The sequence below is a fragment of the Quercus robur genome, chromosome 5, assembly GCF_932294415.1.
Source record: "Quercus robur chromosome 5, dhQueRobu3.1, whole genome shotgun sequence".
Taxonomy (NCBI): Eukaryota; Viridiplantae; Streptophyta; class Magnoliopsida; order Fagales; family Fagaceae; genus Quercus; species Quercus robur.
The window spans coordinates 83,946,501-83,973,490 of record NC_065538.1 but is presented as its reverse complement, the minus strand read 5'-3'; the positions used below and the strand labels follow the sequence as shown (position 1 = coordinate 83,973,490).

The window sequence follows — 26,990 nt, the reverse complement described above, 5'->3', positions numbered from 1 at the left end:
AGGCTTCAATCTCTAGGCGCAGTTTTTTCTTCTCTTTTTTTCAGTAGATAGTGGGTGGGAGATTTGAATAATTTTAATGTATTTCCAGTTTTTGTTAGCATTTAAAAAAATTAATAAAGAAAGTTAGGACATTATTTTTCAACCTATTTATTAGTGGCGATTTCAGAAATTTTTCTCAAGATATTCCTTAAGAAGCATAAATTATACAATCTAATAAAAAAAGAAATTCATATATTGACAACAACAACAATAAAAAAACACGCAAATACATAAAGTTTACAATTGTCTTCTACCAGTTTTTATATTTTGAAATCAATGCATTATAGTCCCATTATCAATGCTACAAACTATATCTCTTTCAATGTACATAGCCAAACAATCATTCATCCACTGAATATAAAACAAATTATGGTGCAAAATTTAATTTTATTGACATAAAAAAACTGAGGGTGTTCTCAAATTTTATTTGAAGGGTAGATAATTAAAATTTTCTAAATTATTATATATAAAAAAAAATTTTCAAGTCAAGGTGGTCCCTGGCCTTAAGGTGGCGCCGTCCTTGATTTTTATAGAAATTTTTTTTTTTTTGGTAAAATAACTCATTTAAAATTTTTTTTTTTTTTTAAAAACTTTAATATTACTATCGCGTACCCTTGGCCCGATAGTCACTTTACAAGTATAAGTATTTGTAAGATGTGGGGGTAAAGGTCGAAATTCAAGCCTCCAAATTTTACATACATATAAACTTAGATTAGGCTAAAATTGAGTTTTTATCTTATATAAATTAAAAAGTAAAAAACAAAAACTTTAACGTCAAAAAAATAGAGCGCAAACGTCTCTATTAGAGACACAAGAATGTATTAATTGAACTATAAAACTTTTAACTACCTCTTATTGCAATTAACATTTCTTTCAATACTATGTTCTATAATTTAAATGGAATGGAACATAATGACTCAAATTTTAAGAAAAATCTTAAATGAATAAGATTTCATTATAAACACAATTTAGAACGTGGGATCTTATAGCATCATGATATTTTTTATAATTTTACCGATCTATAAATTATTATCTCTTTGTTTAAATCCACATGTATAAAAGCTATAAAGTTGTAAAAATTACACATATTTTAAATTTATTAACCAAAATACATTGTTGATTCTTAAATTTAACCTATAATAAGGGATTTTAGTCAAGTTAATTGACAAAATATTGCTTTAATTTAAATTTTTTTAGAGTTTTGAACCTTTGATACACAATTAAAGTTGTTTGCGGAAACTCAAAACAGTGCTAATTATAAAACTTTTTAGAGCCGAAAAGAACGTATAGCATCAGGTGGCTTAAAGTATTCAAGTAAAGTTGCTTGAGAAAAGTTTATTCAAGTACCCGGTGGCTTAAGTAAACTTGGAGCAATTTGCATTATCATCAGAAAAAAATTTTCATTTTACACTTTAAAGTAAAAAGTTACTTTATCTATTTTAACATATCATTTTATAACTCATCTAACATCTTGTTTTTTATTTTAACATACAAATGCAACACATTAAAATAATATAAAACTAATCCAAAATAAATAAAACTAATTTTTTTTATTTAAAAATAAGAAAGAGAGTTTATCAAAATAAGTTTATAACTCATCTACAATAACTTCTAAATTTAAGAAGTTACTGTAGTAAGGATATTAAAAATTATAAGAATACTCACCTGGATGAAGAGTTTAGTGTTTGAGGATGTAAAATAGCAATTTGGGTGGTATACATTCGTGTTTAATTCTAGTATCTCTCATCTCTCAGTTCTCTTAATTCAAAACTCTTACTCTAACTTATATCTCATAAACTAAGGTGAATGTGTGTGTGTGGAGTAATAAGACTTAACTGAGTTCTGGTGCAACTCAGAAAGAGCTATTATGGCTCTTAAGTGTGGTCTAACTTGATAGAAACAAGTCATGAGAGTGGATCACAGCAGTTTGATTTTAATTTACAAATCTACTACTGTAACTCAGTTTTTATAACCCAAAAACTCATCAAATTTATTCTCAGTTTCCACAATTTTAACTCAGTTTTTTGGGTAATGAGTTATGAGAATTGAGAACAAAAACTAAACCAATTAATCAAACAAACTTGAGATGAGCCCCCACAAAATTTGGGAATTGAACGATGAAAATTGAGAATTGAGTGCAGGTTTTGGCTACACCAAACATTGCCGGATGCTAATAGGTAGTTTCTCCTATCAACTTCCTTTTGGATTTTTTCATCATTATCCCAAATGCCTTCCTTCTCTTGTAATCTCTCGTATCTATTTCTCTATTTGGACTATATGGTCTTCTCGCAATAAAGTACAATTTCATCACCTTTCACTGCCACCACAACCACAACCACCTTCTGCTCTCTTTTTTTTTTATCATTTAAGTACCATTTCATCAAGACTTTATCTCCCTCATTAAGACGTGCTACCAAATTAATATGCATTCAACAGGAAAACATCTCTCTTTGGATTTCTTTTGACCCCTCCTCCCTTCGACCAAGTCAAAAGCAGATAGCAGTTGAAAAAGTAACATCGGTCACTCAACTACTCAAGTCCTTGTAGTCATATCCAAGTTCATAAAAAAACATCTCTTTAGCTAGTCTTGCTTTGAATCTATAATGATTTTGTCTCCTCGCTAAATTAGATGCTATTTATGAGAGGCTTGGATTGGATAAGCGACTAATCGTTTATGCAGATAAGTTAGCAGCCATGAGTGTCTCTTAGGTGTGATGTACTACATTTTTTTTTCTTTGTTCTAGAACTAGCTGCGCATCATAGCGTCAAATCTTATAGAATTTGTCCTTTCCCTTGCTCATAACATTTTATATATATACACACACAAAAATAAAATAAAACGAAGGGGGTAAATATAGTACTAAAATTTTCTTACAGTTATTATCATTTTGAAAACAGTTGATAATAATTTATCAAGGGTAGTGTTTGTAACTAAAATGTCTTCAGCTCACTATTTCAATTTTGAAAAATAAATATAAGTGTGTAACAGTTTTTATCCATTTATCATCGTATTAGCACAAGATCACTAAAAGTAGCATTTCTCCCTTTTATAGTTAAAAGGGAAAAGAAAATTGAGTTTTTCTTCTTTTCTTTTTTTCTTTTAGAATGAAAAGAGTTGCATTTTATTTTGCACGACATATTTATAGGTATTATTTCATCAAGACGAAACGATGAAAGTAGCCTAGTTACCTGGTTTCTGGAGATAATATGATCATGTGCTCCAGAGCTGTTGATTACCCACCATATTTTTTACCAATAATGTATACTTCATGGGGAAAAAATAATTGTAAAACTTAAAATCAGACACCACTTTTGTCACGTTCTCTATACTCAATTTGATAAAAATGAATTTCCTTAAAGAATTTTAGAGTACATAGTTTAGTCCAAACACTACCCAAGTAAAGAAAGGGAGAAAGAAATGAATCCAAGAAACCAAAACTATCAACCCAATGAAGGTATATCATCAATCCTCAAAATCTCCAGCATTCTCCAATAGGTAATTGGCTGCCAATTCTTCATTGCGATCGCATGCCAAAAATGCCTCAATGACTAGGGCTCTATCGAATCCCATTCCCTCCAGCTACAGAATGTGAACATAAATCAATCAATACATATTAATAACATTTAAGGGAAACAGAAAGAAATGAAGAGAGCATTGTATCACATAGAGAAGGAATCCATACTCGTTCAATAGCTTCCTGTTCAGCTGGCGTGACATGGACGGCATGAGGCAAATCTTGCTCGGGCTGATCAAATGCATCCCTGCAAGTAAAAAGAAAATTTATGCTGCCTTGTTGTTTAACAGTTCCAAGTGGAGGTTAATTTGCAGGGGTCAAAGGTGCCTATATCACAGTACATAAAAGCATTTCATCTCAAATCAAAACAAACAAAATCAAGTTTACACCACACACACACACAAAGGGTCAAGTTCCCAAGGTCTCATCCCTGTGCTTCAGAAGAGAGCCTGATCAGGCTTGATACATTGAATTTATCTGTTTATTAGTATAAGTCCACAAGTACCAAAAAAATCTCCAGAACAATGATTTTAGATATCAACATTGAAAGGAGTATTAACTAGAGATGATGACAGCATTGGGTGATCAAGGAGACAAGGACGATGATTATGCCTATAAGAAAAGGAAGGAGGATGACTGCAGCGTCTAAAGATTTCTATAAAATTGAAATGAATGAAGACATCTGACTCTTTTACTTTCTTTCTTTTTTTTCACTCAAAGATTTACTGGATATGCATATACTCACCCTTCAGAACCCTCTAGAGGTTCATTTATCAACTGAAGAAACTCTGCATGGTGCTCCTGAATTAGTCTTAAAAGCTGGGGATTTTGCTTTCCGAGCTCCTGAAGCATGGGCTGTACCAAAAGCAGTAGTTTTAATAATGAGACATTAATTGCCAAAAAAAAAATAGAAAATAAAACTCTAGAGACATCAAAAAGCCAGTAGGAATACAATAAAGAAATGATACAGACCTGTAATATCTGTGGATTTGCTTGCACCATTGATCGCAGTGCTTGAAACTAAAAGGCAAAGTGAAAAAATAAATAAATATATATATTCAGTCACATTGTAAGAGTTCAGTAAGTATAACAGGATGTAAATCAAACAGAACATTTGGTATCACAACTAATTGGCCATAAATGGATTTCAACACAATGCAGAATTGGGCTTAGACAAATCAATGAAAGTAAAAGTCCAAATGACAAGAGTGTGCTCTGGTTTGAGTCAGATGGATGCATGCTTCAATTTTACCTCTAGTCATGCCCTCTCGACCATATCCATTATAATATTGTTGAGGTTATAAGGTAGAGATAAAGAAGCTATAATTGAGAAGATCCAATCCATTTTATCATCCTTATGGGAAACAATTAGCACAAGTATCAATAAAAAAAGAAATTAGAGTGTCAACCTCAATATAGAAAGAAAAAGGTGCCAGCAAGTTAATTTAATTAGAATGCCTATGCTTTCGTAAAATCCCATACATAGAACTCAAAGATTCTTACATAAAAGGGCAGAAGGAAATGAATATAACAGGAATCCAACCTGTTGATTGTTCCTAAGAAATTCAAGGGATCCAAGTCCTCCGCCTCCGCCACCAGCAGCAGCAAGTGTCTCCTGGAAAATTCCAGCTTCTTAAAATTAGGGACCGGATGACAGTGAGTGAGTATAGGTCATGAAGTCCCTACCAAATTTAAAATTTTTTACCTGTGGAAACATATTCAAGGGTGATGAGTTAGGTGCTCCAGAGACAGGTGCAGTGGCACCACCTGTTTCAGTTGCCAGACTTTCTGGGATTTGAGCCACTGGTACTGCAACTTCTGCTGTTTCTGGAATACCCTGTAGTTACGCCAACATTAGTATCTAAATCAAGACTACCGCTACAGCAGAACAATTATGGATTTTAAACATACTGAGTATAAGTAATCCACAGCTCGCTCTGGGTTGTTAAAAGCTGCTCGAAGTGCACGGGTAACTGTTTCTCTGTCCCAGTTGCCACCACCCATATCCATTATTTGTTGAATAGTCTGCTCAAGAGTATTACCAGCAACTAGATTTGAAGCAGCTTGTCCATAGGCAACAGTAGGAGCACTGTAACAAGATATCATATCATGATACTATTATATTAAATTAATAAGAAATTTTGTTCTCTGCAACTAGAAAGGAAGTCCATTTATGTAGATTTGTTACTGAAGGCCAAAAAAATAAGAGAAATAAGAGAAAGACATATCAATCCTACTAAATTTCACATTATTGGTGCATATCTATGATAAACAAGCATGTAGTAAAGCATTTGATCTGGATCATGCATTGTCAAAATTAGAAATAATAATAAATAGACCCTGTCAAATAGCACACCCAAAATATATCTGGGGTTTAAGATTTGATTGGAAACCTTGGAATTCAGCCAGGCAATATAATGGATAACTGACCTCTGAATTTCAGTCTGTGCAAATGGCAAGATTGGACTGACCTCAAAATTTCAACCCAGCCACTTGAACCAACCAAAGTATCAGTAGATAGAAGCCATCTACTGGTTTTTAGACACTAAACCATGGTGGACATGGTTTTGGTACTTAATTTAGGAACAAAATATATACACACTTCAATGTGTACCATTCTTTTTTTTATTTATTTTTTATTTAATGAATACATACACTCCAGTGTTTACCATTCTACAAAATATATACCCAAGAGCTGCATTCTAGTAGTCCACACTATCATGCATTTTTTTTTTTTTTGGATAAGTAATAAGATATATTGATATCAAAAAGGAAACACCCTAGTACACAGGGAGTGAACAAGGGGACAACAAATCAAAAACAAAAATTGCAAGAATCTAGGAAAACAAAAAAAGAAGGGAAAGATTTGTTTTGCAAAGCAAACAACCAATCCAACAAAGTCCACACTATCATGCATTCAACACAGATTCAGCTCCATGTTTGATCCCATGGCTGAGCATGGATTATACCATGCTCTTAATACATGGTATCAAAAATATCGCTTAGTAAAAGGTATATATGAATATGCCACATTTCCAATGAAAAAACACATTTTCTGATCACACCATCACTCAATGAAATATCATCTTGTATGTGATCTAATCAACTTACCAATTATATGATGTTGATAAGCTAAAGAAAATAATATAGTCAGAAAGAAAACAGGAAACCCTTGTCAAGCATTTAAATTAAATGCAAGCAATTTTTACTGTGGCTGAAACTTGACAGAGCATCTTCTCATCTCCACTCTTTTTTTAAGGTAACTGATCAAAGGTTGCTTTCAAATCTTGATCATCATGTTCACCAATTTCAAAGCCATTTGTTCTAACAAAATACTAAGATGAATATCTTAGAGATAGAGCCCATACTTAGCTGCTCCTGTGTCTGAAGCAGATGATGTGCTCTTCGAGGCCCTACAACACATATAGCAAAGTGTATAGATTAATCCAGAAGATCCCCAAAAGCAACAATTGAAAGAAACCTGTCATAGAAACTCACGGTGCTTGTACAGGAGCTTCAGGTGCAGGAGGGATTGAGGTAGGTGCCGTTGTAGGTGGATTTGTAGAAGCAGGCTATCATACAGAGGTAAAATAAGTGGTTTATAAAGAAAACATAAGAAATCAGATGTGATCATTTTGGGGCAACAAATAAAAATGAGCAAGAATACCTGAGTAGATGAGGCCCCTGATGAGCTCAATGTTTTACTCTGCCAAAATGGCAATAGGATATAAAATTAGGGTACATATAAGTATCAAGATGTAGTAAGTATCTAAACTTACGCAAACATACCAGACAATAACAAGCAGAGAATTTTCTTAAGATCCTTAGTAGTATTGGCTAACATTTAGGAACATAATAATACACTAAAAATTGGAAACTCAATCACAATGATGCCAAAAATAACTAATCCAATAGCCAAAAAAGAAAAAGCTATGGTCTTTAAAACTAACCTAGAATTAACACAAAGTACTTTTTCATGATAATAAATAAATAACAACCATGCACCAACTGGGGGGAAAATCAATGATGCCAACACTAGCCCAGGTAAGGCAGGAGAGCAGGGTTGGGAATCCAACACAGGAGTTCAAAACTCTTTCATGTTTGGTGCAATATTGAGGAAAAGCATAATGCTGCTTCTTCAGATTTGTAGTGACAGCCATATGAGACTTCTGGTAACGAGGCTACTCTGCATACTTTTAGATATGTAGAAATATCTAATTGAGTGCATTCATGTCAGCATACTGCTGCTCAAGTTGACTTACAAATCATACTGTTCATAACACACAGAAAGGCAATGAAATAGGTAGTGAGGCTGTTCATTTTTTTAGGTATAACCAGGTTATACCCAGTGATGTAATTGGAAGCATTCAAATAGTCATATATGTCTTCTTTTATGAAAGTATACAAAATAAATACATAAATTCATACTCTTCATAACTAATTTAGGCAAAAAATCCCCAAGGAGTATCGCAATTGGTTGGGGACCACACCTCAAGAAGCAAAATCACTGGTTCAAATTTCCCTCCCAAATCCTTGCATTCAAGGAAGAGGGGGAATATTAAAATAAAAGACAAAATCCACCAATTCTTGATACAGAATGCTCAGCAAAAGCCTTAACTAGTATGTAAAATATTCACAGAGATGGAAGATATGAAATTCTAGCACTGGAAACTAACTTACCATCTTCTAACTTTGAGGAAAGGTAAGGTGTAATGATTAACTTACCTTAAAATTCTAAATGCGAATATTAACTAACATGATGTGATAATAACAAAATATTAATTACTGATTTGTTTGCTTTCATTAATGAAATAGCCTTTTTCTATTTTTACCGGTAGGTGTACATGCACCATTTCAAATATGATGAATACTAAGATATTGTTCATACTTTGGGTATTTATTAAATTTTTTTTTTTTTTATAAGTATTTATTAAATATATTCCATATAAACACATGGAAATAAACAGAAGCTGGATTGAATATCGCATTAATCAGTCAAATACCCAAACTTATAGTGTAGAAGCATCTGTAACATGGTACCCATGTCATGTATCATTTTGAGCAACCTTAAATATTTTTCTTATTATGGAACATATAATATCACATACCATAATATGCACTACCTTAAGTCTCAGTCTCACATAGCTGTAAATAATCTTTAGAATTCACACTTGTTTTCCGGAACTTAAAATATAATTAAATATCATAACAAAAACCAAACATGTTAAATTCACAATACAAACAAAATAAAAGCACGTTATGAAAAAATATACCTTGCTAAGCATGACAACAAGAAAACCATCTTCGGAAACATTGTTGTCCGCTAGCGTGGTTTCATCCTTCAAGACCTTCCCATTGTGAATCAACAACTGCTGTCCACATGGGTAATTGTCTTTTCCTTGCACATCTTCAATGTTCTTCTTGACAGCCATAACCTTTCAAAAATACCACCCATTAGTTGACTAATTAAAGTCCTTTTTTCTGATAATTCAATTATTACAATAAGTAGGGGAGAGGGGATTCAAACCCTGGTTTCCATTGAGTAAAAACACTTTTGACTAATCAATAAACACATAAACAATCCTTTCTTAGTACACCACGTGTCCGTTTTCCATGAGCTCTATTTGTTAATGTACAGATTTTTAAAAGCTCGCCTTTTCAATTACAAGAATACTTCAGCTCAATTCTAGCAAAAAACCAAATAGGCTGATGCCAAACGGACACGTGACCACTATCCAATCAGACATTAAAAAATTTCCCAATTTTATCTCTTTTCCTTATACTAGAGATCATAAAATACCCCTTTAGCTCATTGCCTTAGTGAGCACTACCCTTAAATTCTAGTTATCCATAATTTAATATTAAAAGATAACAAATCACCCACCAGTCCTGCTTTTTTTCTCAACTTACTAAATTTATGTATCCCCATAACCTTTTTTACTTTAACAACTTTAACTTGATCACATTCTGCATTATAATTCTGGTCAAAATTTATTTCTTTGCCACAAATTTAAATTTTTGAGCACCAAATCCTACTCTCTATATAACAATCACAAAAGCAATATACTGAATTAATGAATAAACAACAAAAATACAAATGTGAAACATCTACTGCTCGTTAATTTGGTTAACAAAACCTAAAAAAGATCAATTTTTTTCTTAATTTTAACGAAACAGATTACATGTAAAGCATTCAAAATTTGAAATTTGAAATTTGAAAACAAAAAGTTTAAGGAACTCACGGTGTCGGAGGGTTGAACCCTAATTTCAAAATGGCTGCCTTTGAGAGTCTTCACAGTGAGCTTCATTTTGGCGAGTTATCGATCGAAACGACGGCGTTTCGATAGAGGAAAACCCTAGGAAAGAAACGGCTCTGAGAAAAGAGAGAGAGCGCAGAGAGAAAGAGTGCCTTGTTTGTGTTTGCTGCAGGAAAATAAGGCACACACGCAAAACGAAAAGTAACAGTCTCTCAAAACGTATATAGGGGGACCAGCACGGGCTATGCACGTGACTTTGTCTTTATGATTTTTTATTATTTTCTTTTTTTTCTTTGAACTAGAATTTATGATTTTGTCTTTTTAAGATGTAAATAAAAATTGATTATTGATTGTTATTGATTTTCTTATTAAAAAGAATTGATTATGATTTCAATGAGTTTAGACGATATTTCACAATCTTTCAATGTTTTGATTTTATGCTAATGATAGTGGTATTAGTAGATTAACATAGAAGTAAAAATATTTCAATTATAACTGGTTATTTTTTAATAAAATATTATGTTTCTAACATTATCCTTGTTATTTATTTGATTTTTTTACTTTTTTTTTAACATATCTGATTTATTAAATAATATATATAAGGAAGTGTTGTATTGACCAAACTATTCCATTTCTTACAATGAAACACCTCGAAAACCTTAGAGCATCCACAGCAGTGGAGCTAAAAATTTAGCTTTTTAGCTCCACCAAAAGTTACTTTATCTATTTTACCTACATACATGCTGCAGCAGTGGATCTATTTTAGCTTTTCACACAATAAAATAATATAAACATCACAATAAAATAATATATCAACTACAATAAAATAATATATCTTATATAATAAACAACAACCACAACCACCTTCAACCGCCACCGCCACCGCCGCCGCCGCCGCCACCATTGCCGACGACTTTTTTTCCACCGCCGTCGTCGCCGCCGCCGCCACCGCCACCGCCACGTGACTCCATAAAATTAGAAAAAATATATATAAACTTCCCTGCACACAGAAAATTTCCAAACTAACATTTATATCGACACAACAAATTACATAGATAAATTACACAACAAACTTACATTTATATTACAGAGACATTTATATTACATTTATAGACAAATTACAAATTACAGAGACCATACAATAAATTACAGTGACCCAATACATTCATGTGGTTTTATGCAACACAATAATGTGGTTTTGTGCAACACAACAATTTACAGAGTGTGGTTTTGTGCAACACAACAATTTACAGAGACCACCCATACGTAACTCTGGCTCTGTGCAACACAACAAATTACACTAACAACAAAACATAAAAACTTTCCCGCACAAATTACAGAGACCACATAATCCAGACAACAAATTCTTGCAAATAGAAAATTCCCAATACAGAGACCACATAATCCACACAACCAATTCCTGCAAACAGAAAATTCCCAATACAGAGTGCACAGAATCCACACAACAAAATAACAGAAAATTTCCAAACACAAAATTTCCAATACAGAGACCACATAATTCACACAACTAATTCCTGCAAACAGAAAATTCCCAATACAGAGTGCACAGAATCCACACAACAAAATAACACAAAATTTCCAAACACAAAATTTCCAATACAAAGACCACATAATCCACACAACCAATTCCTGCAAACAGAAAATTCCCAATACAGAGAGCACAGAATCCACGCAACAAAATAACAGAAAATTCCCAAACAGAAAATTCCAAATACAGAGACCACAAAATCACAATAACCCAGAAAAATTAAGCTATGAAAAAATTCACTACAAAAGAAAAGAGAGAGCACTGACCTGAAGTGGATCGGCTGGGACGGCGACGGCATGGACGGCGACGGCGTGGAGAGCTTGATGAGTGAGATGAGAGCTTGCGACGGCAACGGTGATGAGTGAGGGAGATGAGCTGGAGTGCGATGAGTGAGGGAGATGCGGCGACGGACGGCGTGGGCTGGGCTGGTCTGGGACGGCGATGGGTGAGAGAGATGAGTGCGATGGGTGAGAGAGATGAGTGAGGGAGATGCGGCTGGGATGGCGTGGGCTAGGTTGGGCTGGGACAGCGAGGGAAGGCGTGGGCTGGGCTGGTCTGTGGCGGCGACGGTGATGAGTGAGGGAGGAGTGATTTGGGAGTTGAGAGTGAGGGAGAAGGAGATTGAGAGTGACGGTGAGAATGTGAGATATAAAATAAAAGAATGAAAAAAAACTGAGTGGAGTGATTATTTTAATCGGGCTGCTGATTAAAAAAAATTTTTTTTTTTTTAGATGAGTGCTACAGTGCACATCTATCTATAGATGTGCACTGTAGCAAATCAGCCAAATATTATGGCTTTGACTCCACTGCTGTGAGCTTATTTTGCTATATTGGTAGAGCTAAAATAGTATTATAGCTTTTTAGCTCCACTGCTGCAAATGCTCTTACCAACCAATATTATGGTTTCGTTTGACTTTGTAGTAGGCTTGGTAGCTTTAGGGAGAACACAAGCTAACAAATTTGTCTTGTTCGAGTCTTTCTTTATTTCTATTTTTAGCTTTGTTGTTTTCGATAATTCGAAGGATGTTAGCTTCAGCTTGTCCCTGTTGTTTGGTTGTTTATGCACCGGTTATGTACCCCCCCTAAAATAAAAAAAACCAACATAGCTAGTAATTAATGAATCTTCTTATTCCTAAGATAATATTTTGATAAATAGTTTTTTTTCTTAAGTGTATTTTTTTTTTTTCCTGAATGCATATCTTTTTTAAAGAAATATAGAGGGGTAGGGTTTGAATTATTATTATTATCATATATATTTATTGTTGAGAAGAAGGTATGGTTCATTACATACGTGGACATCACAAAGAATGTCTGGATTATTACTCAAAGTCCATATTCAACATAAATTGTAATTAATAAATAAATAAAAATGTTAAATTAACAACTGCATAGTTTAGGATTTAGTTAAGAGTGTAGAGTTGATTTTTTAACTATTATTTATAAGAAAAAGTTTGATTTCAACACGGTTTAAAGTTATATTTTTTTTCAACATACTACTTGACAATTGATGAGTTCAATTATATGTAGTTTTAGTCACATCACTTTTTTAATGAGTTATATGATTTGCAGAAACGGAGCCAGGACTTAGAGTTAGGGAAGTGGCTCTATTGCTAGTTATGTGCGGCAGCTTCGGCCTTTAACTCTACTACTTTATCACTAAAGATTTTTGTTTAAAACTTTTTAAATGGCCAAGTTGTTTGTTTTGGGTAAAATAAATTGATTGGGCTTAATTATTTTTTTAGCATTATTATTGGTAATTTTTGTTGTGGGGCTAATTTTTTTGGACTTGTATATTTTGTTTTAGATATAATCTATTAATTTTTATGGCCTTAAAAAGGTGAAAAATGCTAAAACTACAAAATTTTACAAATTGCTAATATGGTGAGTGGTTATCGATAAATAAAAAGTGATGCAAGTGTGGGAGCCAATAAAAATTTGCTACTTCAATAGTTTGTAAAAATATTGTAAAAAAGTGTGTGACTATAACATTACTCTTAAAAAAATTGATGGCATTGTTAAGGGGGGCAAAATGTAATTTTGTTGAACAAAATTACTAAAATTAGTACCTATTAATATACTAATATTTTTATTGAAAAAATTTAAGGAGGGCCATTGCCCCCCTTAGTCAATACATAGATCCGTCCCTGGTGATTTGTGTAAAGAATACACATGGAAAGTCTTATAATTTGCCATGTGATGTATTGGAAATGACAACTCTATATTGGTTTGGAGCCAAACTTTGTCCTTTTGTATAATTGCAATTGATTTTCAGGTTTGGTACACTAAGATCTTCAAGAACGAAACCAATATTTTAGTTTTGGGGTCCACGTTATAAACCAAAAATTATTAGAATTCAAAAAATGAAAAATATAGTAAGATTTAAGAAAAATATACTTTGAAATATAAACCTAGTATATATCCATTCAATGTTAACAAACTATGGACAAAAGGAAAGACACAAAGTATTTATTTGTTAACATATTATAAATCATTCATTTATCAAAGTGGAATACAACATTTTTTTTAAATCCCAAAAATTAAGTTATGACTGATTGCATATTTTATTCACAAGAATTTCCCTTTCAAAGGACAAAATTAAATTCCCTTAGAAACCATCTTCTGTTGTGTTAAGAAACCGAATGAAAAATTACCATTTTATAGTTTTAATAAAAACAATAAGGGTAAATACGAGTACAACCACTCTATAAACAAGTTGGTAATAAGTTGTTAATATGTTTATACTTGCCAACCATTCAACATTATTCATAAATAAATTATGATAATAAAAACACGTGGGCTATGAAGTTCGGACATACTACTATTTTGGTCAAAATTTTGAAGAAAAACTAACTAATATCAACACCACAATTGTTCCTCCACCCTTGTGTGTATATCTTATCATAGATCCATCCTCATCCTCAGGCTCTTCCTCTACAGCCCCTGATGATATCCTTAATATGATAGAAAACCTTCCCCCAGAGATAAAAGACCAAATAAAGACATTGACCCTTGAAGCTAGATCCAAAAAATTCATTAGAGTCCTCCATAATTACCTTAAAGAGCATCAAAGCCACTTCCTTGCCATTTATCCTGACATAGACCAACCATGGAAAACCTCTTTTGCTTTTTGGGTAACCAACTGGATGGTCATACATTATCTCTATATGTGGTATTTATTCAATGAGTATTATTTGTGTTTTCATTTTGAACCAGAGTTTTACAGTTTTATTTTCCCTTGGAAAATAGATATTTTCAAAAATTCTAGTTTGAAATTCTGAAAAATGATGCTCATAATGGAGATTGGAAAAAGTACCCATCACAGTACATTCAAGATTTGGTCACAAGATTAGTAAAAGATGTTTACTTGCTAAGCTCAATTCCAAAAATGATATCCAAGAAGAAGGAATCTTTCACCCATTAGAGATGCATTGGGTCACTAACCCGGATGACAGACTCCATTCACACATGGACACTTCTTGGGTATCTTGTTACCAAGCTCTTACAAAGGCAAAATCCCTTAATAAGGGAATCTTATCCGAAATAGTACCAACTGACCCAGCAGTTTGTAGACAACAGTGGTTACATGAAGATCATTGGAAAATGCCCAATCCTCTTATTGATTACGATGACCCCTATTATGATAACTATGACCCAGATGTCAATGCTGACGTCGACAAAGAATGGTTCCAAGGAAGAGATGGATGGGACCAGACAACTTTAACACTTAAAAAAAAAAAAAAAAAAAGGGGTCCTAAAAACGTCTTGGAACACGTCTCCCATAATATTGGCCTTATCCTCACCTTACAGGCACACTTATTGCTCTTGCAGAAGAAATGTCCTAATTCATCTCAGCCTTATCTACATTTGCCAGAAAAGCTTATTACCTCTGCAGAAGCTTATCCAAGAGCAGCTAGCCAGGCCCTTACTACCATCAACACTTGTTAATAAGAATCCAAGCCCCTACCATCTTGTGAAAAACAGATTGTAAATTGTATCTGAATATGGTTTGAGTTCCATTGCCTATAAATAAGGTCTTTGTGTCTTTGTAATGGCAAGAAATAGCCTCCCTCTGATGTCCTTATGTCCTATGTAAAATATCTGTTGAATCTAATAATATCAGTCAGTTTGTTGTATATAGTTCTCTGTTCTATTCCATGCTTCCAAGTAATCTCTATATTTCTTTAGCATTATATTTTCTTAACCAATTTCCATAATCTTCTTACACCCTCTTCTTCTCATGTGTATAATATCGAGAAAATATTAAGAATTTTTTTTTTTTTTTTTACTAAATGATTTTAGCAAGATAAAACACCAAAATGCAAAAAAAAAAAAAAAAAAAAAAAAAAAAAAAAAAAAGAAGAAGAAGAAAAGAAAAGAAAAAGAAACAAAAATTCTTGTTTAAAGTTTATTATTTAGAAGAGGGCCACAAGTTATAAGCTAGCTAACCATTTTTTAGCATATTATAACTAATTTAAATTTTATGAAATATATATATATATATATATATTTTTTTTTTTTTTGAGTTTGGAAAGTAAATGAGTGAAGGGGTGTTGGTGCACAAGGTTGTAAATGAGTCAAGTATGAAAAATTCAAGATTGTCTGTTTAATTTTATTTCAAACACAAACTGATCTTGAGCTTGTCACCAAAATAAATCACCTGATCAACTTGGTTCATTTTTTTTTTAAACAAGCTTGAGCTTGTTCACGAGTTACTCGAATAACTTATAATACTTTTAATATACAGTAAATATAAAACTAAAGTGTTGTTTAGGGATTATGTGAATTATTAAAGATTCCCATAGGTTTAGGGATTCATTTCCCCCCCTAACATGTCCATAGCCATTTCCGGGTTCTCCTATAATGTAGTTTAGTGTGATACTGTTTCCCCTCTATGCTAAAATGCTGCTAATTGACAATATGGTTTAATTGTTTAATCTATAATTTATATAAAATCATTTTTTTAAAGAAAAGATGTTTGAATTTTGGTTGACATAATAATATTTTGCCACATAAATTTAAGTTTTTGAGTCTTCACAAATTTACAAGTCAATATTTTAATATAATTTTTTTAATTGAATTTAAATTATATTATATATTTAAACCCTTAATTAGAATGCTTTTAAATCATATTTTCTTTAAATAATAGATTAAATCGTTCTATATACATATACAATCCAAATAAATATCTATTAGTAATTACCCATAATTATATGGTTAATAGTTGCCATATAAAAATACAACCATAATAAATATCCATTAATAACTACCATAATTATCAATTTTCATATTTAATGTTTCATATACAAACAATCAAAATAAATGTCTAATAATAATTATCATAATTACCAAATTTAATATTTATGTGGGGCCCAATAATTCGGGGGCCAGGCCCATTTATTCGTTGGGGCCCAAAGGCCTAAGCCAAGGAAGGTTATGGCCCAGGCTCGGCAATACAAGTACAAAATAGCCTTGGGATACAGCCGAGGACGATTCAATCCTCAACATGTCCGAGGTCTCACCGGAAGGAAGGGTAAAAACGGTATAGGACCAACTTGGAAGAAAATCTAAAATATCTGGGTCAATAGAGAAGGATACGCTGGAAAGTATAACGACTAGGGAAAGCTGTCCTTACTGCCATTCAATACTCTGCACCTGACAAAGCCATACTCTTCAGCTTTTACAACCACCCCCAACCACTCTGGGTATGGGCTGATGGGACAAGTATCAGTCTGGGAAAAATCGATCCTACACGTGGACGAAGGATAAGGAACGCATGCGAGTATAAAAGGAGAAGATTGGAATCCAAAAAGGAGGCTGGGAAAAATGACTAAAAACCAGAACCTCCCAGCCCGCCTCCAGGAGAAAGACTCCTAAGGCGAAAATGACTTAATCATGTATAAACACCACGAGAAACCCATCGTCTGGTGACTGAGGCCTAGCCTTTCAAACTCACGCTCTACAAATGATATTGTTCGGGCCTTTTTACATGCAAACCCAACACTGTTACGGTTCGTTACGAAACGTGTCCTTACAATTGGCGCCGTCTGTGGGGAAGGCTTGTGTGTTGGCATAGGCGGTAGGTCGAGAGAGTTCCCTTGTCATTTCTAACAGCCGGTCATAGAGTTCTAGTGTAAAGTTCCACCAGGGGCTATGATTCTTGACTAGGGGCTACGCTTTGTAGCGTCAATCGCATGGATGGTTCTAGGGTCTTGGCTGAGGAGCTAATTCCCCTAAAGCCAAGACCCCATGCCGAAAACTGAGTTTTGGACAGACCCAAGGTATTCTATGGTCTTCGAACTCAAACCTATGGGGAAACCAACTACTTAGATGAGAAAACTGAGTTTTGGATAGAACCAAGGTATTGCATGGTCCTCGGACTCAAACCTATGGGGAAACCAACTACTTAGATGATGAGAAAACTGAGTTTTGGACAGAACCAAGGTATTGTATGGTCCTCGGACTCAAACCTATGGGGAAACCAACTACTTAGATGAGAAAACTGAGTTTTGGACAGAACCAAGTTATTGTATGGTCCTCGGACTCAAACCTATGGGGAAACCAACTACTTAGATGAGAAAACTGAGTTTTGGACAGAATCAAGGTATTGTATGGTCCTCGGACTCAAACCTATGGGGAAACCAACTACTTAGATAATGAGAAAACTGAGTTTTGGATAGAACCAAAGTATTGTATGGTCCTCGGACTCAAACCTATGGGGAAACCAACTACTTAGATGAGAAAACTGAGTTTTGGACAGAACCAAGGTATTGTATGGTCCTCGGACTCAAACCTATGGGGAAACCAACTACTTAGATGAGAAAACTGAGTTTTGGACAGAATCAAGGTATTGTATGGTCCTCGGACTCAAACCTATGGGGAAACCAACTACTTAGATAATGAGAAAACTGAGTTTTGGATAGAACCAAAGTATTGTATGGTCCTCGGACTCAAACCTATGGGGAAACCAACTACTTAGATGAGAAAACTGAGTTTTGGACAGAACCAAGGTATTGTATGGTCCTCGGACTCAAACCTATGGGGAAACCAACTACTTAGATGATGAGAAAACTGAGTTTTGGACAGAACCAAGGTATTGTATGGTCCTCGGACTCAAACCTATGGGGAAACCAACTACTTAGATGAGAAAACTGAGTTTTGGACAGAACCAAGGTATTGTATGGTCCTCGGACTCAAACCTATGGGGAAACCAACTACTTAGATGAGAAAACTGAGTTTTGGACAGAACCAAGGTATTGTATGGTCCTCGGACTCAAACTTATGGGGAAACCAACTACTTAGATGATGAGAAAACTGAGTTTTGGACAGAACCAAAGTATTGTATGGTCCTCGGACTCAAACTTATGGGGAAACCAACTACTTAGATGATGAGAAAACTGAGTTTTGGACAGAACCAAAGTATTGTATGGTCCTCGGACTCAAACCTATGGGGAAACCAACTACTTAGATGAGAAAACTGAGTTTTGGACAGAACCAAGGTATTGTATAGTCCTCGGACTCAAACCTATGGGGAAACCAACTACTTAGATGAGAAAACTGAGTTTTGGACAGAACCAAGGTATTGTATGGTCCTCGGACTCAAACCTATGGGGAAACCAACTACTTAGATGATGAGAAAACTGAGTTTTGGACAGAACCAAGGTATTGTATGGTCCTCAGACTCAAACCTATGGGGAAACCAACTACTTAGATGATGAGAAAACTGAGTTTTGGACAGAACCAAGGTATTGTATGGTCCTCGGACTCAAACCTATGGGGAAACCAACTACTTAGATGAGAAAACTGAGTTTTGGACAAAACCAAGATATTGTATGGTCCTCGAACTCAAACTTATGGGGAAACCAACTACTTAGATGAGAAAACTGAGTTTTGGACAGAACCAAGGTATTGTATGGTCCTCGGACTCAAATCTATGGAAAGGTCAGCTACTTAATAAAAATTCTAAATTGCTCAACCCTCGGATCAAGTACCAGAGAAGGTTAAAGCTATGAAGGTTATTAGGAAGATGATGAAACGCCTTCCTACTCGGCAACCTGTAAAGGCTGTTCATTCTTAGGTTATATGTCCTCGGATGACTACCTCCTACACCTCCCCGAGCATTCAGCTGTCATTTCGGCCATTTTGGGGTAAGTATTGTTTTCTTAGGTCGGCATTATAATGCCGATCAACTCTATTAAGTTCATAATAATATGTTTTCCTTAGCAAGGGTTTCGACCCTAAGTGTCATTTGTTCAAATTGGCATTATTGTGTCGAACGTCTCTCATAAGTTCATAATAGTATCTTTTATCTTGGTAAGGGATTTTGGTCCTGAGTATTTCTTTTCCAGGTCGGCATTACTGTGACGAACAATTTTATTAAATTCATTATAAACATTATTGTCTCAATAAAGGTTTCTACCCTAAATGCCATTTGCTCAAGTCGGCACTATTATGCTAGATAATTCCAATAAGCACAGAGCAAAATCCTTTTACTAACACGGATTTTGGCCCTAAGCATCATTTATAGTATAAAAACAAAAAAGAGGTCCCAGGATAGTACATCTATTTACGGCACAACCATTTCGAAAAAGAAGAGATAGGATATATGAAATAAAGCAAAGACGTCTTTTATTAATATGAAGATGTATTATAGCGTACAATGAAGGGCTTAAACAAGCCTACATAGAAAACGAGCTACAAAAACAATAAAAAAAAACAACAACAACAATATGACAAATAAACAGTCAGATGTCCTTTTAAGCTCGTCTCCGAAGTCCTTCCAAACTCTGCCCCAGTAGCGCCCATATTGAGAGGAGGACCTTCTTCAGAAGAAGAAGGAGGAGATGAAGAGAAAGAAGGAGGAGAAGAAGAGAAAGAAGGAGGAGAAGAAGAGGAAGAAGGAAAAGCGCTAGGATGGATCTGGCGGTGGAAAGAAGAAGAAAGAGAGAGAAAAAGAGGCACCAGTGAAGGAAGAGAGGAAGAAGCAGGGATACTTTGTCCCTGCGTCAGTCCTGACTCCTAACACGCTGGTGCCATGTTAGCTATGCTCGTAAGAGAGCGGTTGGTACTGATAATGGGTGATCCCAGCTCAGTCGCACCAAAAGTTTGACACGACGAGCCCCTGCTTCGGATTTTGGCTGAAAGGAAGGTAAGAAGGATCTTGAGTCTTCGCCATCCTTGCCCTGATCGAGCCATTTTTAGCTTCATAAGAACATGGTATTTCTGAGAAGTGTATGGCTCCTTCATTACTTACTCCTATTTTCGAAACGAATTACAAGTTAAAGTATAACTAGAGGGTAAAGTAAACTCTGGAGGAGTCTAAGGGTTTCAGATTTCAGAGGGATTAAAAGGGTTTCTGTACAGGAGAAATAACCTCTTACTTTTTCTTTTTATATGAAGGGCGAAACGGAAGGTATTTAATTTGTTCAGATTTCCAAGAAAATCTGTAAACGAGAATATACCCGTTCCACTTCCCCTTACCATCAATAACTGTTGAATTTCAGTGGTCTCGTAAAGGGAAATCATTAAAGGCACGTTTTGGATAACCAAACGGCAGGAATGCGTTGTGAATGAATTCAGAGGAATGTCTCGTAGACCGGTACGTTTCCTGGGCAGATGAAGAAACGCCAACATTAATAAAAGGCTGAGTTAAACGAGCCGTGATAAAGGCTTGGTATTACCAAAACCTTCCTCTCCAACCAAGAAGTTGGACAGCAGGGTTTTGAGGGGCTATTGTGGGGCCCAATAATTCGGGGGCTTAGCCCATTTATTCGTTGGGGCCCAAAGGCCCAAGCCGAGGAAGGTTATGGCCCAAGCTCGGCAATACAAGTACAAAATAACCTTGGGATACAGCCGAGGATGATTCAATCCTCGGCATGTCCGAGGTCTCACCGGAAGGAAGGGCAAAAACGGTATAGGACTAACTTGGAAGAAAATCTAAAATATCTGGGTCAATAGAAAAGGATACGCTGGAAAGTATAACGACTAGGGAAAGCTGCCCTTACTGCCATTCAATACTCTGCACCTGACAGAGCCATACTCTTCAGCTTTTACAACCACCCCCAACCACTCTGGGTATGGGCTGATGGGACAAGTATCAGTCTGGGAAAAATCGATCCTACACGTGGACGAAGGATAAGGAACGCATGCGAGTATAAAAGGAAAAGATTGGAATCCACAAAGGAGGCTGGGAAAAATGGCTAAAAACCAGAGCCTCCCAGCCCGCCTCCAGGAGAAAGACTCCTAAGGCGAAAATGACTTAATCATGTATGAACACCACGAGAAACCCATCGTCTGGTGACTGAGGCCTAGCCTTTTAAACCACGCTCTACAAATGATATTGTTCGGGCCTTTTTACGTGCGAACCCAACACTGTTACGGTTCGTTACGAAACGTGTCCTTACAATTTATATACAAAATTAAAGAGAGAGAGAGAGGAAAAAAAAAACATTTTGTATATAAAATCATATTTTATTAAACTTTCCTATGTATTGCACAAGTGACCATGGTTGTCAAAATCCCAATCTGGATCTTAGGATTCTACGATTTTACGGTCTCACCTATCCAAAACGATCCAGATCTTTTAAGGATCTTAGTGATCATTCAGGATCGTAGAATTCTAATTATTCCAAACGATTCTAATTTCTTGTAATCTTCTTTAACTTGATAGGAGACTTAGTTGGAACCAAATGAAAAATAACATCTCAATAGACTAAGTTTTGCTATTTTAATATAGAGAGATAGAGTATTAGTTGAACCCAAATGAAAAATAACATCCTAATAGAGTGGGAAAATTATTAGGTACTCCCGGAGTACCATAAATGTGTACTCCCTCCTCTCACATGAATGGTGGGTCCCACCATGAATTTAATTAGTGGAACCCACCATTTATGTGAGAAGAGGGAGTACGCATTTATGATACTCCGGGAGTATACAATAATTTCCCAATAGGGTGTCACATATTGAGATTGTTGGCCTCTTTAAATGATCCTTACAAATTGATGTAATGATGTATGGTAATTACATCAAATGAATGCAAATTTTGGTTTTTTATGAATGTATAATTTATGTGATTATTTAACATACCAATTTGTTTTTTTTTTTTTTTTTTCAAATAATGTAGGATCTTATGATCTGATCCTCAATCCACGATCCTACCTACCTCCCACGATCTTATGTAGGATCCTGATTTTGACAACTATGCAAGTGACTGAGTTAGATAAGAATGTCAAATCTGAGACTTGTTTGTGCCGATGATCAAGACCAAGGTTAAAACAAGAGTTTGGCATATTAAAAATGGACCCAAAATTACATTTTCACAATTCACTTCACTTGAGTCCACCACAAAGCAAAGGCAAAGAGGTAACCTCTAGACTTTTCGTTAAAAAAATAAAATCTTACAAAAGTTTTACATCTTCAAAATGAAAATAACTTAAGTAAATTCTATGGGTTTTGCAAGATTCAATGGCCCCATAGTCGGGTTTTAAACAAAACAAATTGAGGTCTAAAAACCAGTCTATCTATTAGCTAAACATGTTGTAGGCATAGATGATTTTATTGTTTGGATGGAAGAGAATCCTTACTTTATTGAGCAAGCTCTTTCCCATGATGTACTTTCAGTTTCTCTTTCGGAATAAAGTTTCAGTTTTCCTATAAAAATAATAATAATAATAATTGGGATCTAAAAAATTCACTCTCTTGTCTACACTTAGATTTGTGTACTTGTGTGTCCTTTTATACACGAATCATATTTTTCCCCAACCAAAAAAAGAAGAAGAAGTTTAAATTATATATAATTAACTTCGTCAAATTATTGAGCAAAGTTTCAATTTGATTCATCAATTATTGTCCTAAATTTTTTTATTATATTTTCAAAAAGAAGGGTAAGTGTGTTTACACTATACGCACACTAGTCTCACTAGAAGTACAGGAAAGTTTCAATTAGTTAAAATTTTGTAATATTAACGTTTTAAAGTTGATTTATTTGTGAGGTTTTTGATTTAAATGTAATATGTTGGCGATTTTGGCCCATTAGCATTGATTTTTAAAATATTTAGGCCCGAAGCACTGTTTGGGAAATATATAGCAATATACCACTTTTTTAGGTACTCGAGCTTGCCAAGCTCGAGTACCATGTTTTTTTAATCCACTATCGCCCCATATTCAAGGAGCCCTATAGTGGCGTTTTTAATCCCTATAGTGACGTTTTCGGGCCCTATAGCGGCGTTTTTAAGCCCCCATACCAGGTTAAGGGGCCTTATAGTGACGTTTTCGGGCCCTATAGCGGCGTTTTCCTGCAAAATTTTTTTTATAAGTCCCCATAACAGGTTCAAGGGGCCCTATAGTGGCGTTTTTAATCCCTATAGCGGCGTTTTCCTGCAAAAATTTTTTTATAAGTCCCCATAACAGGTTAAGGGGCCCTATAGTGGCGTTTTTAATCCCTATAGTGACGTTTTTGGGCGCTATAGCGGCGTTTTCCTGCAAATTTTTTTTATAAGTCCCCATAACAGGTTCAAGGGGCCCTATAGTGGCGTTTTTTTTGCCCGAAAACGCCACTATAGGGCTTAAAAATGCCACTATAGGGCTCCTTGAATATGGGGCGATAGTGGATTAAAAAAACATGGTACTCGAGCTTGGCAAGCTCGAGTACCTAAAAAAGTGGTATATTGCTATATATTTCCCAAACAGTGTTTCGGGCCTAAATATTTTAAAAATCAATGCTAATGGGCCAAAATCGCCTAATATGTTCCTTGATAATATTTAATTCTCATTGGGCTGGAGTCATTGTTGAAGGCATGGGTTACTAATTTAACACGCCGACACAAACACATTCCAGCCCAATATGCTTTCAATTTCATGAGTTATTGGTGCCTATTGGGCTGGAGTCATGGGTTCAAGCATGGGCTAGTAATTTAATACACACACTCTAGCCCAATATTATTTGAATTTGTTTGTAAGAATTTCATTAGGACTCGAAGGCATGAGTTAGTCATGTAACACACAAGTACTAATTTGTGAGGAAAGCAATTTATTCAATAATTATCCATAGCCCAGGGCCGTAGGGTCTCAACTATACCAATACAGGCCTGCCACATCCTAGTGATGCTACCTAGTCATGTATTGGGTAAAGTTCATTATGGTACTTTTGACTATTAATTATTACTATAATTCAGTTCATCAACTATTAGATTAAAAAAAAAAACTATTAGGTATGTAAATTTAATCCTTAAAATTTCAAAAATTATAACTACTGTTTGGTTGTTTTTTCAAAATAGCCAAAAAATTAAGCCTATCAATTCGGGTTCAAAGTAAGGTGGAATCAAGTCCACAACTCGCTTTTAGATCACACAAAGACTAGTGGTGTAAAGCAAAGAAAAACATGCCAAGACACAAGCTCATAATGAAGACAAATGGGACATTTATTAAGAGTCCGTTTGGGAATAGCTTATTTAGTTGAAACTAAAAACTTTTTGTTAAAAGGTAGTTGAAATAGTATGGTGGAACCTATGAATGGTAAAAAAATGCAATGAGACCTATAAATAATAGTAAAAATAAGTTAAATAATAGTAAAAGGCAAATGTTAACAAGTACCGCATATGGTGGGTTCCAGTTAACTCAATTAGTAAAGTCTCTGATGGTTGTATAAGAGATTTGGGGTTCAATCCTCGCCTACACCAAAAACTGATTGGTGTCTTGGTCTGATGATAATGAGCTATCATTAGGAGTGGACGCCATAGATTGAAACTCTCTAAAAAAAAAATACGTCAAAAACAAAAAACAAGTATCGCATATGTGCTTGTTAAGGTTGTACAAAAGTGGGTCCCATTTAATAATAAAATAAAATAAATAAATGAAAAGGACACAAAACTAGTCATTTTGGCTATTTTAATATTTATTCTCTCTACAAAATTGACTCCACACTGAAAAATATAACATAAAACTCCAAAAAAAGACAAAAAATTGTACAAAAAAAAAAAAGTCAAAAGTTACTAGCCGTTAACACAATCCATAGTAAATTATGCTAAATAGTAAAAAAAGCTAGTTTTTTAAGTCAATACTAAACGCAACCTAAGTATTCAACAAATGATACAAATAATTGTCTACTTGTGCCGCCACCCACACAAAACACCATTTATTTGATTTGTTGTATTTATCCCAAGTCATAGTAGTAACGTGTTTGAGAATTAAGTAGAGTTGATGTTGAAAAGTTGGTCCATAATTATCTCATTCTTTTGGGGTTTATAATAGATTAAGAAAGCTTTTGTTGCCAAAGGCATTTTAGCTGAATTGGCACATCTACATGCATAAAGTACTTGGAGGTCTAGGGGGGAAAGGGTTCGAGTTGCGGAACTAGCAGCATGTTGTAATTATTTCTATAAAAAAAGAAAAAAGAAAAAAGGAAAAAAAAAGAAAGCTTTTGTTATCCATCTCTCTATAAGAACTAAGACTTTTAGTTAGATTTTTTTAAAAAAAAAATGGCAACTTTGAGGTTTGGTCTTGGTTGGATAATATGAAAATGATATGAATAGAGATAATGGGTCTATAAATAATTTGGGCTTTATTTTGTGTAAACCTGTAGGAAATTCCCAAAATTTACCAATAATTATTTTGTTTCTTTGGTATAAACTTAGACACATAGCAATTTTTTAGGTTTTCAATTAAATACAACTAAATAACTATAAGTGCTGTGGTCACTCCATAAGTATAAGTGCCTGTAGGGGGTGGGGGGCAAGGGTCGGGGTTCAAGCCTCTAAGAGGGAGCTTCACACACATATACACTTAGATTAGGTTAGAGTAGAAATTCTATCTTGTAAAAAAAAAAAAAACAATGATAATTTTCACAACAACAATTGTTCAATATAGTGACATTGTTAAATTTAACTAAAGTACCCAACATACAGTATCTAATGAACTTTATCTAAATTTTATCCTTATGGTCTCTCTATCTCTCTCTAAATTGTTTCTAAAAAAAAAAAAAAATCTCTCTCTAAATTGACATGCAACTTAACAATAAAATTTGATGCCATTTTCTCAAATTTCATCCTGAATTAAATAAATTTATAGTTTGTGGTGAAATTACAAATGATGTGAAATTTAAGATGAAAAAGTGTCATTCATCTAAAACATAGTATTGTAAACTCTTTTCAAATTACTGAAAAGAAAAGAAAACAAGAAACCAAAAAAGAGAGGAAAACAAAAAATTGACAGAGGTTTTAGCATTGTAGCTTTTAGTGGCGGGTTCATTGGCTTCCAGTTTGACGTACAGCCATGTGACAAAGAAAATATAAAAGATGTTGCCAAATCATAAAAATTTATATACTAATATAATAGTCTCATGTCATGAATTGTGATTATGCTAATGGCTAAGTGCTTATCTTTGATTTGCAACAATCTTCTTCATTATTATTATTATTAATATTGTTTACCTTAAATTAAACTCTCTATATATTTTAAAAAAAACTCCACCATCAATAGTTTCCTCTAACTAAAACTCTATTACCTTGAGTGTCATAACATTCTATTTCAACTAAACATCTATTACCAAAAGTTTCAAATAATTTTTAAAAAAATTTAATATTTATTTTAATTATTTTGATTTATGTCATAATTTTATGATTTAATAATATAAGTAAA

General features: G+C 34.3%; 1 protein-coding gene across 1 annotated transcript; it reads right to left on the bottom strand.

Annotated features, from left to right (window-relative positions):
• Positions 1-3,373: 3,373 nt before the first annotated feature.
• On the bottom strand, positions 3,374-10,016 carry LOC126727455 (ubiquitin receptor RAD23b-like). The gene is made up of 12 exons (XM_050433131.1): positions 9,797-10,016; positions 8,828-8,989; positions 7,222-7,260; positions 7,053-7,126; positions 6,923-6,967; positions 5,466-5,643; positions 5,260-5,391; positions 5,098-5,169; positions 4,527-4,574; positions 4,300-4,409; positions 3,723-3,801; positions 3,374-3,619 (listed from the first exon to the last, which is right to left on the bottom strand). The coding sequence occupies exons 1-12, from the start codon at positions 9,860-9,862 to the stop codon at positions 3,503-3,505; spliced, it is 1,122 nt and encodes a 373-aa protein (XP_050289088.1). The 5' UTR covers positions 9,863-10,016; the 3' UTR covers positions 3,374-3,502.
• Positions 10,017-26,990: the final 16,974 nt, after the last annotated feature.

Excerpts from the sequence above, each read along its gene's own strand:
- LOC126727455 (XM_050433131.1), bottom strand. The coding sequence starts at position 9,862 with ATGAAGCTCACTGTGAAGACTCTCAAAGGCAGCCATTTTGAAATTAGG. Across the intron at positions 6,968-7,052 it reads GAAGCTCCTGTACAAGCACC|GGCCTCGAAGAGCACATCAT; the intron begins GTGAGTTTCTAT and ends TATGTGTTGTAG. Across the intron at positions 3,802-4,299 it reads CCTCTAGAGGGTTCTGAAGG|GGATGCATTTGATCAGCCCG; the intron begins GTGAGTATATGC and ends TTTTACTTGCAG.